Consider the following 12,461-nt stretch of genomic DNA (forward strand, 5'->3'; position numbering starts at 1 on the left):
GTGGTCACCTAAGTGTGCACGTGTTTGTGTAACGCCCCCCACACACGCTTTATCAATATCTTGTAGTACCCATTCCCACCGCTGTATGTTGCTGTGTACCAAAGCCCCGTCATCGACATCTTGTAGTACCCATTCCCACCGCTGTATAGCGCTATGTACCAAAGTGCAGAAGAGAAAACGACATGTGGGTTACTCTTACCAAACCGGAAACTATCTGCCTTGTTTAGCTGCGAGTGGGTGCCTGCAAGGAGTTCGCACCAAGATGTCGGGCTCGGACGAGGACGATTCTATCACGAAAAAGGATGAAGTGGTCCAACGTCTGGAGAAGTTCAGGGGACACTCGGAGAGCGACAAGCACTGGGTGCACAGGAGGGAGTTCATATTACGGAATAAAAGACAGTATAAGGGCAAGGTGCTGAGGGATCGTCTACTTTCACTTTCAATGGTGTGGGCCAACAATGTCTTCCTCGGCTGCAGGTACACAAGTCACGTTATATGCCTAATGACAACGCAACACAACATTACGTGGTTGTGGTAACAGTTTTTAATCACGGCTGAGAGCTCGCTACTGCCCCCTCTGCCTGTGGATATAATGGCTACGAAAAAAGTTTGTCAGTTTTGTGACTTATTTGAGCTGCCAACTCTTAATAAATCAAGACTAACGACTACAAAACGTTCTAAAATGTTTGATATAAGTCCTTTGGTGGCTTCCACGTCGACTATTACGAAGTCTTCGTTGCTCTACTTCTAACGATGAGACATCCTCAACTCGCTACTGCCCCCTTTGGTTTGTGGAAGGAACAGTACGGCACCTCGGCATAAAATTATTATATATATTTTTTGTGGCAGATATAACGCGGAGGTCTTCGACAAAGTGAAAGAAATGGCCGAGGGCATCGAGGTGGAGGACGCGCCAGTCTTCGTGACAAGAGATGATGCTATGAAGGAGAAGCAGGTAGTGCCTCGCTTGCGTATCAAAATACCTCATACATATATAAAGTAGTGTATCTGCTGACTCAATTATTCTTCTGTGTTTACAGGGCAGATGATGGATCCCTCTTGTTCTAAATATACAAGCTGTGCTCGTGTGACCACATTTGTCTTCTCACCAATTTTTTTATGATTTTTGAATAAATGATGAAAGATGACTTCATGTTTTTTTTTAGCTGTATTAAAATAAGACTCCCAAACTCATTTGGGTGGAGCAAACGCACAAACGACTAAAATCGTCTGGAAAAAAATGTGTTTTATTATGTTTTTTATACAGCATATTGTTATAAGTATACTTTCCTTTGACAAATGTAACGTCCCTTCTGCTCAGTTGGAACAAATCCTACATACATGATGCCACAACGCCAGTCTTTTTTTTTTTTTTCCCCTCGCAATTTCCCAGCCTTTTTCATTTGGATACAGTGAGTAAGTGACTGCTTTTTTAGGATTTCCGGCAAGTCTTTCAGTTCTTTTGCATCCGAGAAGAAAAATTCCACCCAGAATACAAACTTAACCTGACTCACCGCGCTTTGTCCTTTGAAGGCGCTTCTTCTTCTACCCCGGGGCGGGAAAAACCTCCATCATCGTAAGATTCATCTTAAAATCACAGATTGTTCTTTAGAGATTCAAAAAAGAAAGATGATATCCAATCAAAAGGCTTTTTTGAAACAACCCATTGGTGTGCGGAATACAAAAAAATGAAAGCTTTTGGTCATAAAACTGCCATTTCCAAACAAACCAAGCAGCAGCACACTCAGCGTATCGATCAAAAAACAAAGATATATTACAAGTTCTGTTAGCAATAACTTATTTCACAACATGCATTTTAAAAAAAGGAAAAAATAAAACATGGTTCCGCCTCACTCCCTTGATATAACGTCCGTAGTTTAAGATTTTTTTTTTTTTTTTGCAGGGCGGCACTTGAGTTCTTGTGATATGCGCATCTCCAAATGCACGCGAATGCACACACACGCACACACACACACGAGGTAAAATGAGTGTGAGTGAGAGGAAGCGGAGGGGGGTGCTTGGTTGGGGTCTCACACGTCCACCCAGCTCTGCTCCACAATGGCTGTCACTCGTTTCTCGTACTCGCGCTTGTTCTCCTGGTAAAGCTGCGCCGCTTGGCTGTTTGCCGGGCTATTGGGGTTGGGCTCATCTAGCAAAGACTAAAAAAATAAAGGGGGGGGGGTCCCGATTGACTGATTAATGCATGTATTTAATTGTATATTATTTTCACAGCCATTAGGGCTTCCTGCGGGATAGCTACAATGTGGCAAGTGATGAAAATGAGATTGACACAGCTAAATTAGTGGTTGTGACATCATCGAGTGTATGGGTTAGGAGGGCACTCACCTGGATGGATGTGAGTATGGACGACACGTCATATGTGGGGCTCCAGCGGTTCTGGAGGATGTCTAAACATATACTGCCATCTGCGTACACTGAGGGAACACAGCGACAACAACAGTCAAAATAGCGCTAAACAAAATGACCTTTTTTGCAAGAGCAACAAATTTATAAATAATTATGTTCATGTGTTGTTAATCTATTTACCATTGGGGTGAAACATTCTGGATACAAAGCGAACCGTGGGAGGCTTGTTTGGATACTCCTCTGAGAACTCAATCAGAAGCTTAAATGTTCCTGCAAAATAAAAATACACATTTTTTAGGACAAGCATTATTGGTAGCCACATTCTGCAAAGACTAAGCCATATTTATATATAAATAACACATATCACCATGCCGATGAAAGACTATAATATATAGGAACTCACCATCTTCAAATGGCGTGCCGACGGGCCTGTAAAGACAAAAGAAATCAGTCATCGAGAATGCAGCGTGGGGGGTGGGGGGGGGATACCTCCGCACTCTGCTACTTGATTTCTTTGTTGACTGCGAAAACATACGGCAACCACCACTATGACTTAACTGTTTATTATCACACGTCCAGGTTGCCGGGCGGGCGGGGTAACAAGAGAAAGGACGGTAGGGCGGTGCGGAATAAGCACGTGACTCACCCAAAAATAACAGCGTTCCATAGCATGATATTGTTCTCCGAAGGCGCTCCGCTCACACCGGTGGGAGGGTCCTCTTGAAGTCTGCACACGACAAACAAAAGGCCTTTAAAAACGTCACATTGGGAGTCAATCAATAAAGTTGTTATGCCACTAAAATATCTAAAGTTTTTACAATACATATATTACATTTTGTGGGGGACAAAGACAAAATCTTGAAGGCCTAATGTTTGGTCGCCACGGCAACACCACAGATTAGGCCAAGTGTGGAACTAATATCAGGTCTGATCAGAGTTTACACACCAGGTCCATCTGCGGGCGCGTGCGAGAACACCCGGCGCACTGCAATTAACCCCATTAACCATAAGCTCCCCCGAGCTCTTCTCTGGCAAAGACACACACTGCTCGCATGTTCTGACAAACGTGTCTGGGTCCATAAAATGAAGTCAGTTTATCTTCATCGAGGCATCACACCGCGAGATTAGTGAATATTACAACTCAATAAAATGATCACATTTATAGGGTTTATTTTATTCATTTAGTTACCTCGTGCAGTATGAAAGCAGCCTCTTGCTCTGCCTTACCCTTTGACATTTGGCCTGTTTTATTGCCACTTCTCCACTATCCTTCCCTCTCCTCTCCTGCTTTGAGAAGGGGGTTTAGGAGCAACGATCAAATCTGAAGCGGACTGGAATCTGTGTCAATTGACCTGGACGAGATCTGAAACGGACCACTTTTCCCGGTGGCGTTGCTAAGGAGGATCTGCAATAACCGACCGGGACGTTTCATCCCATTAAATGAACTCTTATTCTGTTCCAACTAACAAAGATAAATAACACGAACATCTAATCCAGGTTTAGATCAGGGGAAGTTGCTGATGTGTCTGTACCTCTGTGAAGTTCTTTGAGACGCTTTGTGATTAAGGGTCATTCTACGATGGACACTCAGCCATTTTAAAAGCACAAACCGTCACCTGTATGCCACATTTCGGCCCAAATTAACACCGGTGCAAACACAAGGGTGAGATTTGGTGCATGACAACAGATTGCGCCCATACAAGAACCACTTTCAGCCATTTCAAAAGCACAAACCCCTTGGGGAATCTTTCGAAATATAAACCACGATGCTACGCAAATTAGCATGACATTTTAATGACGTGATACCGATTACTGCTTGTGGTCGAACAGAACAAAATCCCATATTGTTAGTTTCGCGAGCAATTAAACTGGTTTCGGTTGGTCGTTCCTGTAATGTTAATCTCATCACCCAAAAACAACAGCCTGGCGAACCAGCGCTAGCCAGCGGCGTCCACGAAACAACTCGCCTCGGTTGGAATTGGGGGAATAATTTCAAGTGTCACCCCAAATACAACAGCAAACGCCGTAGTATGTCACCTAAAAGGACATCTGATGATCTTAAAAACCAGTCAGCGTTCGGTCTAATCGCCGGTAGCTCGAGCTAAGCTAAGTTAGCTGGTATTAGCTTGATCGGCTAACCCCGCTAGCACGCAAACAGAAAGAAGGATGTACTGCGGTACCTTTTAAAATCCCTCATAAGGCGTCTCCTCGCCGGGGTGGACATTACTGAAATTTGAAAAAAATAAAATGTATATACAACGAAAGCAGGCGCATCAATCGATTGACGAGCGGTGTATTTCTTCCGCCGAAAGCCCCCCCTTTCCTTTTCCTTTTTTCTCTTCTCTTCTCTTCTTTCTCTCTCTCTTTAACTCTCCCCAAAACAAGCGTCTGGCAGGCTCACCCCGTGATGACGTCACTGACTGACGGAGGCCCTTCCCCTTTAATGATGCACACGTGGCCATGTAACAGTGTGCCAGGAGCGCTTTAAGAGCGCACAACAATATTTGGCATGATTTATTGATAAAGTGATCTATCGTATGGTTCAGAGTGGTTTTAAACCATCAAAGATCTTAGGCCTCCTTATAAAACACAATTGTGCTGTTCGAAAATTGGACATTTCTATTTATTTGAACGTTGATTTGTTGTTAGCATTGTTTTTAGCATTAGCATTCAATTTCTCCACAAACTCCGGAAATGCCTTCTTCATATGTTTTGGCGGTAGGCAACAGTTTGAACGGAACGGAACGCTGAAGGTTCAAATGACGAGCTGCTCTCCATGTGACCCACATTCTCGTCATGCTAAACGCCTCGGCGCCTTTCTATTGATAGCTTGAAACTCCATCGAGGAAAGCTAAAGATAGATTAAACGGCAGTTATATTTGCTGGAGCTTTAACGGCGTTTTTACAGAAGCCCCAACTACCCCCGCACCCCAAATGTCACCTCTCCTCAAAAGTGGCCGTATGCACAGCTCTATCTGCTGGATCTACTTGGTTATAGCACTAAAAATCTCATCATAATGACACACAGTCATAATAAAGTGGTATTTTCCCTTCATGTGACTGTCTCAACTTTATGAGTTTCGATTCATCCTTAATCGAGCCAACTATGATAAAACTATATATGAAATTATAGACTGTATAACAGGATACGACACTGCATATAATTCTACCACATAAAGACACAAAATGAGAACAATTGTTTCATAACATAAAAATGAGTTTGCGGGTGAAAGGGTCTTTGAGTAAATGTGGGATGAGAAGTTTTGTTCCAACCGGCTGTGAAGTAGGTCACTTTGGTCTAACCCATGAATGATTAACACTTGTGTGTCACCAAAGGGGGAACACAAAACAATACTTCTGTATTTAGGTAGGTGCAGAAAAAAAAAGATATTAGCAGCCATATCTTTTTATCCAACTGGCCTCGCGCTGATGTTCACTAATAGTAAGATGACATCATCTGCACAAGATCACAAGTTCTCGATGATGATGCATGATCGCTGTGTTTGCTGACGTCTCAATTTGGGAGTGCTGATGCGTCAAGTTAAACTCGATGTGAACAAACTAGTTAGTGGTCCTATTCAGTCACGTTTTTGTCCGTGACATGGATTCTTTATCAATTAAACCACAACAAAAGTTTATTGTTATTCGGTTGGTGTTGTGGTATTATAATAAACACTCGAATGCATCAAATAAAAAGTGTTCCAATTGCTCTTATTTTGACGGGCTTTTGGAATGATGCTTAAGCCCGGACGTTTATGAGATATTAGCAGGCAGGGTGGATCTTCGGCTGACGTCTCCTCCTCTCTTGCTCCTCCTCGACGCGCTTTTAATTGAAACCAGTAAGCGTCGCCTCCTGACATCGGGGAGAGAGGGGGGACGACGACGGCGCCACCAACTGTGCCGACAAACAAGCTACTGACAGCCGCTGTCGCAGTCTGCTTAGCTGCGGGAGACAAGACGAGAACATCCGACGCTCCCCCCCCCCCCCCCCCCCCTATCAAGCCTATTTTCCCCGCTTCAGCATAAACACGGAAAATGGACGAAAAGGTGTTTACGAAGGAGCTGGATCAATGGATCGAGCAGCTAAACGAATGCAAACAGCTCACGGAGGGACAAGTGAAGAATTTGTGCGAAAAGGTGAGTTATTCTTCTTGACAGCCCGCCTCGAGTTAAGTCCGTCGCGGATGTCTCGCCGCCTGGCCGTTCTTAAAATGGCGTCATCGGTTCGTATTTCACCGGGCCTACGTGCCTCTCGGGGCGGCTTGGTGCGGCGGAAAGAGCTGTCGCATGGCCGGCGTGTTGGTGGGCGTGTGGCCCGCCGAAGTGGGAGGCACCCACTGGGTCAACAAGGGACTTTAAACCAAGGAGCCGTGTCTCTTATGTCCGCCAGATGTGACGCGTTTATGTTTCCTTTGGATCTTTAAACTAAAAGATACAGATTTGTTGCCATTTTTTCATCCTAGGGATGTTATAATAAACATGATCCTTTCACCATCAAACAAACACACTCTCTTCTAGCCTGGTATCTTTCAAATAGATCATAAATTGAGCTGTTTATTACAACTTTAGTTTGGATTGCTTTCAGTTCTGATCTGATTTTGCTTGGTTACTGGCCGTGTAGCAGAGTTGTTGACTCTGCAACGCGGCTTTGACCTTTTAAACACTGGCTTGTTGCTGAGGCAGGGACTTGATGTTACAGGGCTGTTGAGTCATTTACATTTGTGCTACTGAGAGCTCCCATTTTGCAGTTACCTCTGGATTTCAACATTATTTTCCCCTTGGTAAGTGAAAGGTCACCATTTTTAAACTTTGCTTTTTCCTCAATCCTCTAATCTAGTGAATGTTGTTCACTTTGTGTTGCTAGGGCAACAGTTGGGAATGTTTATTCCATTTCCTCGACGTGTAGTAAAGGTGTGCCGCATATTTTCACTTTTAGCAGCATGACACACGGTTTCTATTTATATGTGACGTTCTTGTTTACTCATTGCAGCCACCGCCGAAGAAAAATAACAGGCGCGAGGGTTAATTCAGGGCCGTCACAGCTGACAAAAGCTGCTGACTGCGGCACTTTTCCCCCTCAAGTAGAGGTTCAACCTCAAAGGGCCATTAGGGTTAAAATGGTTGCATATTTCTAAAATGACTGCCCACTGCTTCACTCGGGCGGTTATGGCCTGTGATGTAGTTGCTAGCTAACCGACAACAAAATAACATCTTCCCTATTTATTTAGGCCAAGGAGATCCTGACGAAGGAGTCCAACGTGCAGGAGGTGCGATGCCCTGTGACGGTGTGCGGCGACGTGCATGGCCAGTTCCATGACCTTATGGAGCTTTTCAAAATTGGCGGAAGATCTCCTGACACAAACTACCTGTTCATGGGAGACTACGTGGACCGGGGCTACTACTCCGTGGAGACCGTCTCTTTACTTGTAGCACTTAAGGTAGCCTTCGTACAATACTTTAGATACTTTTTTCTTAGACGTCCATGGCATGTTCAATACTTGTTTGTACTCTAGGTTCGTTTCCGGGAGCGTATCACCATCCTGCGTGGCAACCACGAAAGCAGACAGATCACGCAAGTGTACGGTTTCTACGACGAGTGTCTGCGCAAGTACGGCAACGCCAACGTGTGGAAGTACTTCACTGACCTGTTCGATTACCTGCCGCTCACCGCCTTGGTCGACTCTCAGGTAAGTTAGTAGGATGGATCCATAAGTTGATGCTGGAAGAAAAAAACAGAGATGATTTTTTTCCCCCCAGATTTTTTGTCTTCACGGCGGTTTGTCACCATCGATTGACACACTGGACCATATTAGGGCGCTAGATCGTTTACAGGAAGTGCCTCATGAGGTAAAACAATAGAATAAATGTTGAAACATATTTTCTGGGGCTCTAATGACTATATATACACGATGTCTCAGGGTCCCATGTGCGACCTGCTGTGGTCAGACCCAGACGACCGTGGCGGCTGGGGCATCTCGCCGCGGGGGGCCGGCTACACCTTTGGCCAGGACATCTCAGAGACGTTCAACCACGCTAACCGCCTCACGCTTGTGTCTCGCGCCCACCAGCTGGTCATGGAGGCGAGTCTAGAAATTAGCGGCGGCGTCATTTTTCGGCAGACTTGTTAGCCTGAAGGCTAATTATAAAGTTGCATTTGCTCTCAGGGTTACAACTGGTGCCACGAGAGGAACGTGGTGACGATATTCAGCGCTCCCAATTACTGCTATCGCTGTGGCAACCAGGCAGCCATCATGGAGCTGGACGACACCCTCAAATACTCCTTGTTAGTGTCGTGAATTCAATCTGCAAAAGCCTTTTTTATAAAGAGTGATGGTATTTTTTTTTTAATTGTTCATCCCCCCCCCCACAGCTTGCAGTTTGACCCAGCGCCTCGCAGAGGGGAGCCCCACGTCACTCGCCGCACCCCAGACTACTTCTTGTAACCTGCTTTGAAAATCCACCCCTCTCGTACAGTGTTGCCATATAATGGATGACACAGCAGTAGCACACATTGTTCCCTCACACAACAACTTATTTAAGCATTTAGCAAGAAATGCGTGCGTGCGTGTGTGTGTGTGCGTGAGTGCGTCTGTGGAAGGACCAAAAGATGTGCCATAAATCCTCACGTTATGAATTTCCTGTCTTGCATTAGGAAATATCTCACCCGGAAAATCAATTAATCATTCAAGTTCACTTGACGGTTAGTACTGACAATGGAGAAAAAAAATTGTATATATGAACCTTAAAATATATATTGAGGAGATGGGAAGATCTGTTTGCACTTTTGTAAATCTTGAGAAATGTAACATAAAATGAAGACGAATGAAGACAATATTTACATTTTCTTTTTGTTATAAAAAACGGTCCAGAGAACAAGGGTTTACCTGAGGTGTCTTGTCGAATGCCTGAAGGTGTGTGTGTGTGTGTGTGTGTATAAAGATCATCAACGCACTGAACTTAACCAAAATGTTGTGTTAACAGAGATGTGAAGAACAATAAAGGTGGCTCCTTCATGACATGACAGTGCTACTTGTCATTTTTGTGGTCTTGTTTTTATCTCTGAATAATTTTACACATTTGAGAAATATTGGAGTGTTGTTGCCATAAATTGATAGCCTAATAAGTTTGAAAGATTTGTTTGTGTGTGGTGGCTTGCTTACCTTGTGTGGATGCAATTTGGTTCTGAAATCTTTGGAAACTTCAGCAAAAAGCGAATCCCAGTCAATCTGCTGAAAAGAATAGGTAACCAACTTAATCACGGGAAATGGTCAAATTAAATAAGATGTCTTAATGAAATATGGCTCTTGATCAATACTTTTCAAGAAAATATAGGCCTCCAGAATTTAAATATAATTTGTACAGTTAAGGGTATTTTCGTAGTTTGTTATGTTGCCCATAAATGGAACCAAACTATTATGCTATACAACTTTGTTGCCACCCGGAATATATGAATGAAACCCCGCGTAAACATATATATATATATATTTTCATTATTGCATTACAAATTCCCTTATGCAAAGTAGCAATGAATACACCAATTAATTCTCAAAATAAATTTTAATTCTATTTTAACATTTGTTATCACGTTTAAAAATAGATAAAATTAAACAGCCCCGACGAGGGCTTCGTCCCTCCCCTCCAGTGTAACTGACAACGCCAGCGCCATAGCAGCACACACCAGCGTCTTCGACCCCTCAATTTTCCTGCTAAAACTGACAACAGAAGAGAAAATTCCACCTGCGGGTTTGGAATAAACACATTCGTGGTATGTTTAAAGAATTACTTCGTAAGCCGGACAACGAATTGGGCTCGGATCTTCCCTCTCTGCGGAGACGTCTTACTTAGCGTTTGCGAACAGGGCCTTTTGTGACCTAGCTTAGTAATGTAGCCTAGCTCATTCAACCTGCTCTGTTTATGACAGTTACGTACCCGATTATCTGATGTGAGCAGCTTAATTGTGACAAAATTCAGATTTTCAAGTTATTATGAGAGTCTAATTGAATGTGTTCAAGGGGTACAAAAGCAGTTTAGCATCGCCGATGCAGGATGCTAAACGGTTGTTAGCTGCCAGGCGTTTGTCGCTGTTATTCTTCAACGAGGACATCGTTTAACGTTAAATTTAACTCAAATCGTAGCTTTGTTTTACTCATAAACGTCAGCGAAATTGAAATTCTGCTCGCAGTCTTTTCTTAGCAAAACTTACCAACTTGTCTGAAGTGATAATGTGACGCGAACGGTTGCTTCGAGCAGGCAAACTGGAAATGCTCAGCTTTTTATTTTACTTTTTTAATTAACGATGCAAACAATAATGTTTGAGTTTTTACATTTGAGTTGTTTGAAAGTCTTGTGATTAAGATCAACCAAAATGCATTCAAATAGTGGATCGCAAAAAAATTTTTGTTTCAGAAAATGCCCACAATAAAGTTACAGAGCTCTGATGGGGAAATCTTCGAAGTGGACGTGGAAATTGCCAAGCAATCCGTCACCATCAAAACCATGTTAGAAGGTAATGCTAAGCTATCATTTACATTGTCAACTCATCATTTAAACAACTTTTGAAGTGTAACGCGTTAATGGCGCTTGTGAATCGACAGATTTGGGGATGGACGACGAAGGAGACGACGACCCTGTGCCGCTCCCAAATGTCAATGCAGCCATTCTGAAGAAGGTAATGCATCGAGATCTATTTTTAGATATACGCGTTTTGTTGTTTATATTTTTATATCGCACGTGTCAGGTGATCCAGTGGTGCACCCACCACAAGGACGACCCCCCTCCCCCCGAGGACGACGAGAACAAGGAGAAAAGGACGGACGACATCCCCGTCTGGGATCAGGAGTTCCTCAAAGTGGACCAAGGGACTTTGTTCGAACTTATTCTGGTAAGGGTGATATCGTCGTCATGTGGCGGCTCACTCGGTCTACTCGCATGTCTACAAAGTATCATAAGAGGTGCTGGCAAATAAAACCTTCCACGAAGTGAAACATGAACATGCTTGTTTACAACATCATCGCCTTGGAATGGCCATAACTCAAATGTCGCAATTCTGTCGGACAACAAGTTTCAAGCTACTTGACATTGAACTTCCATACCTGTTCCTAATATTCTGCCATTTCCCCTCCATTGGGGTCAGGCGGCCAATTACTTGGACATCAAGGGTCTGCTGGACGTGACGTGCAAGACAGTGGCCAACATGATCAAAGGCAAAACACCCGAGGAGATCCGCAAGACCTTCAACATCAAGAACGACTTCACAGAGGAGGAAGAGGCCCAGGTAAGCTACAGCTTCATTTTTGCCAATGTTTGCAAATGAAAACCTTTATGACTCGGATTTGTCACCCCCTGCAGGTGCGCAAAGAGAACCAGTGGTGCGAAGAGAAGTAGTGCATTTCGCCGCCAACACACACCACCCCGAATATAAATGTGTCCGCTTTATTGCTTGCACTGGTCTTGTTCATACTTTGTTAATATTGACTCTATAGCTTACTTCCATACAGTTCAGTACACTTCGCCCCAGTCCCTCTGCCTCCTCCTCCTCCAATCTGTGTACAAAACTAGCATGACATTTTTAACACGTGTCATTATTTAAATAACTCCCCCACATCCCTTTCTTTCCGTGCGTTGTCGTCTCAAAAGTTTTTTGATGACTTCTCCCCTGTGTTGGTATCAATTTGTTTTCTTTTTTTTTTTTTTTTTACTAGACATTTGTTGTCTGTTAGGTTGATTGTTAAATGAAAAAGGCTCGGGAATGGGAGATGATCGATTTTTAAGTGGGTTTCAACATGCAACACCTGTGATGGAAGGAGGGATTAAAAAGTTTCAAAAAGGAATTTGGTGTTGTTTTTGTATCTAATAGGCAGGACAGAGCTCTATTTTTTGAATTGACAGTTTGAGAAGATAAAATTTTGTCCAACTCCTGTCTTAGGGCTGTTGTTTTAGATGTGACATTTAAAACTTGTGGGACAACAGCACTTGAGGACTGTGTTTTGACACTAAACTCTACCTTTCAATATGTTAAATTACATTCATAGTTTGGCAGTAATAGTCTCACCTGTTTTCTGGATTTGGTCACATGACCTAAGCAAGTTGAGCCC

At 43.4% G+C, this 12,461-nt stretch overlaps 4 protein-coding genes across 4 annotated transcripts; 3 read left to right on the forward strand and 1 right to left on the reverse strand.

The window, feature by feature from the left end:
- Positions 1-175: 175 nt before the first annotated feature.
- Positions 176-1,148, forward strand: cdkn2aipnl (CDKN2A interacting protein N-terminal like). Its single transcript, XM_037270744.1, has 3 exons — positions 176-477; positions 850-955; positions 1,041-1,148. The coding sequence occupies exons 1-3, from the start codon at positions 263-265 to the stop codon at positions 1,047-1,049; spliced, it is 330 nt and encodes a 109-aa protein (XP_037126639.1). The 5' UTR covers positions 176-262; the 3' UTR covers positions 1,050-1,148.
- Positions 1,149-1,361: 213 nt separating this feature from the next.
- Positions 1,362-4,745, reverse strand: ube2b (ubiquitin-conjugating enzyme E2B (RAD6 homolog)). The gene is made up of 6 exons (XM_037270748.1): positions 4,548-4,745; positions 3,014-3,094; positions 2,771-2,796; positions 2,548-2,637; positions 2,347-2,435; positions 1,362-2,159 (listed from the first exon to the last, which is right to left on the reverse strand). The coding sequence occupies exons 1-6, from the start codon at positions 4,589-4,591 to the stop codon at positions 2,031-2,033; spliced, it is 459 nt and encodes a 152-aa protein (XP_037126643.1). The 5' UTR covers positions 4,592-4,745; the 3' UTR covers positions 1,362-2,030.
- A 1,374-nt stretch (positions 4,746-6,119) lies between these two features.
- On the forward strand, positions 6,120-9,383 carry ppp2cab (protein phosphatase 2 catalytic subunit alpha b). Its single transcript, XM_037270731.1, has 7 exons — positions 6,120-6,504; positions 7,596-7,805; positions 7,881-8,054; positions 8,125-8,214; positions 8,286-8,447; positions 8,532-8,650; positions 8,738-9,383. Exons 1-7 carry the CDS (start codon positions 6,403-6,405, stop codon positions 8,808-8,810), a joined length of 930 nt encoding a protein of 309 aa, XP_037126626.1. The 5' UTR covers positions 6,120-6,402; the 3' UTR covers positions 8,811-9,383.
- Positions 9,384-9,976: 593 nt separating this feature from the next.
- On the forward strand, positions 9,977-12,197 carry skp1 (S-phase kinase-associated protein 1). Its single transcript, XM_037270747.1, has 6 exons — positions 9,977-10,132; positions 10,774-10,873; positions 10,962-11,035; positions 11,105-11,248; positions 11,501-11,641; positions 11,716-12,197. Exons 2-6 carry the CDS (start codon positions 10,777-10,779, stop codon positions 11,749-11,751), a joined length of 492 nt encoding a protein of 163 aa, XP_037126642.1. The 5' UTR covers positions 9,977-10,132; positions 10,774-10,776; the 3' UTR covers positions 11,752-12,197.
- Positions 12,198-12,461: the final 264 nt, after the last annotated feature.

Source organism: Syngnathus acus, chromosome 14 (genome assembly GCF_901709675.1).
Source record: "Syngnathus acus chromosome 14, fSynAcu1.2, whole genome shotgun sequence".
NCBI lineage: Eukaryota > Metazoa > Chordata > Actinopteri > Syngnathiformes > Syngnathidae > Syngnathus > Syngnathus acus.

What these genes read in the sequence shown, in the direction of transcription:
- ppp2cab (XM_037270731.1), top strand. Translation starts at nt 6,403, where the DNA reads ATGGACGAAAAGGTGTTTACGAAGGAGCTGGATCAATGGATCGAGCAG. An exon ending in CCGCCTTGGTCGACTCTCAG is followed by an intron (nt 8,055 to 8,124) that starts GTAAGTTAGTAG and finishes TTTTCCCCCCAG; the next exon opens with ATTTTTTGTCTTCACGGCGG. An exon ending in GACACCCTCAAATACTCCTT is followed by an intron (nt 8,651 to 8,737) that starts GTTAGTGTCGTG and finishes CCCCCCCCACAG; the next exon opens with CTTGCAGTTTGACCCAGCGC.
- cdkn2aipnl (XM_037270744.1), top strand. Translation starts at nt 263, where the DNA reads ATGTCGGGCTCGGACGAGGACGATTCTATCACGAAAAAGGATGAAGTG. An exon ending in AATGTCTTCCTCGGCTGCAG is followed by an intron (nt 478 to 849) that starts GTACACAAGTCA and finishes TTTTTGTGGCAG; the next exon opens with ATATAACGCGGAGGTCTTCG.
- skp1 (XM_037270747.1), top strand. Translation starts at nt 10,777, where the DNA reads ATGCCCACAATAAAGTTACAGAGCTCTGATGGGGAAATCTTCGAAGTG. An exon ending in ATGCAGCCATTCTGAAGAAG is followed by an intron (nt 11,036 to 11,104) that starts GTAATGCATCGA and finishes CGCACGTGTCAG; the next exon opens with GTGATCCAGTGGTGCACCCA. An exon ending in CAGAGGAGGAAGAGGCCCAG is followed by an intron (nt 11,642 to 11,715) that starts GTAAGCTACAGC and finishes CACCCCCTGCAG; the next exon opens with GTGCGCAAAGAGAACCAGTG.
- ube2b (XM_037270748.1), bottom strand. Translation starts at nt 4,591, where the DNA reads ATGTCCACCCCGGCGAGGAGACGCCTTATGAGGGATTTTAAAAG. An exon ending in TGGAACGCTGTTATTTTTGG is followed by an intron (nt 2,797 to 3,013) that starts GTGAGTCACGTG and finishes TTGTCTTTACAG; the next exon opens with GCCCGTCGGCACGCCATTTG. An exon ending in CCATACTCACATCCATCCAG is followed by an intron (nt 2,160 to 2,346) that starts GTGAGTGCCCTC and finishes TTATTTTTTTAG; the next exon opens with TCTTTGCTAGATGAGCCCAA.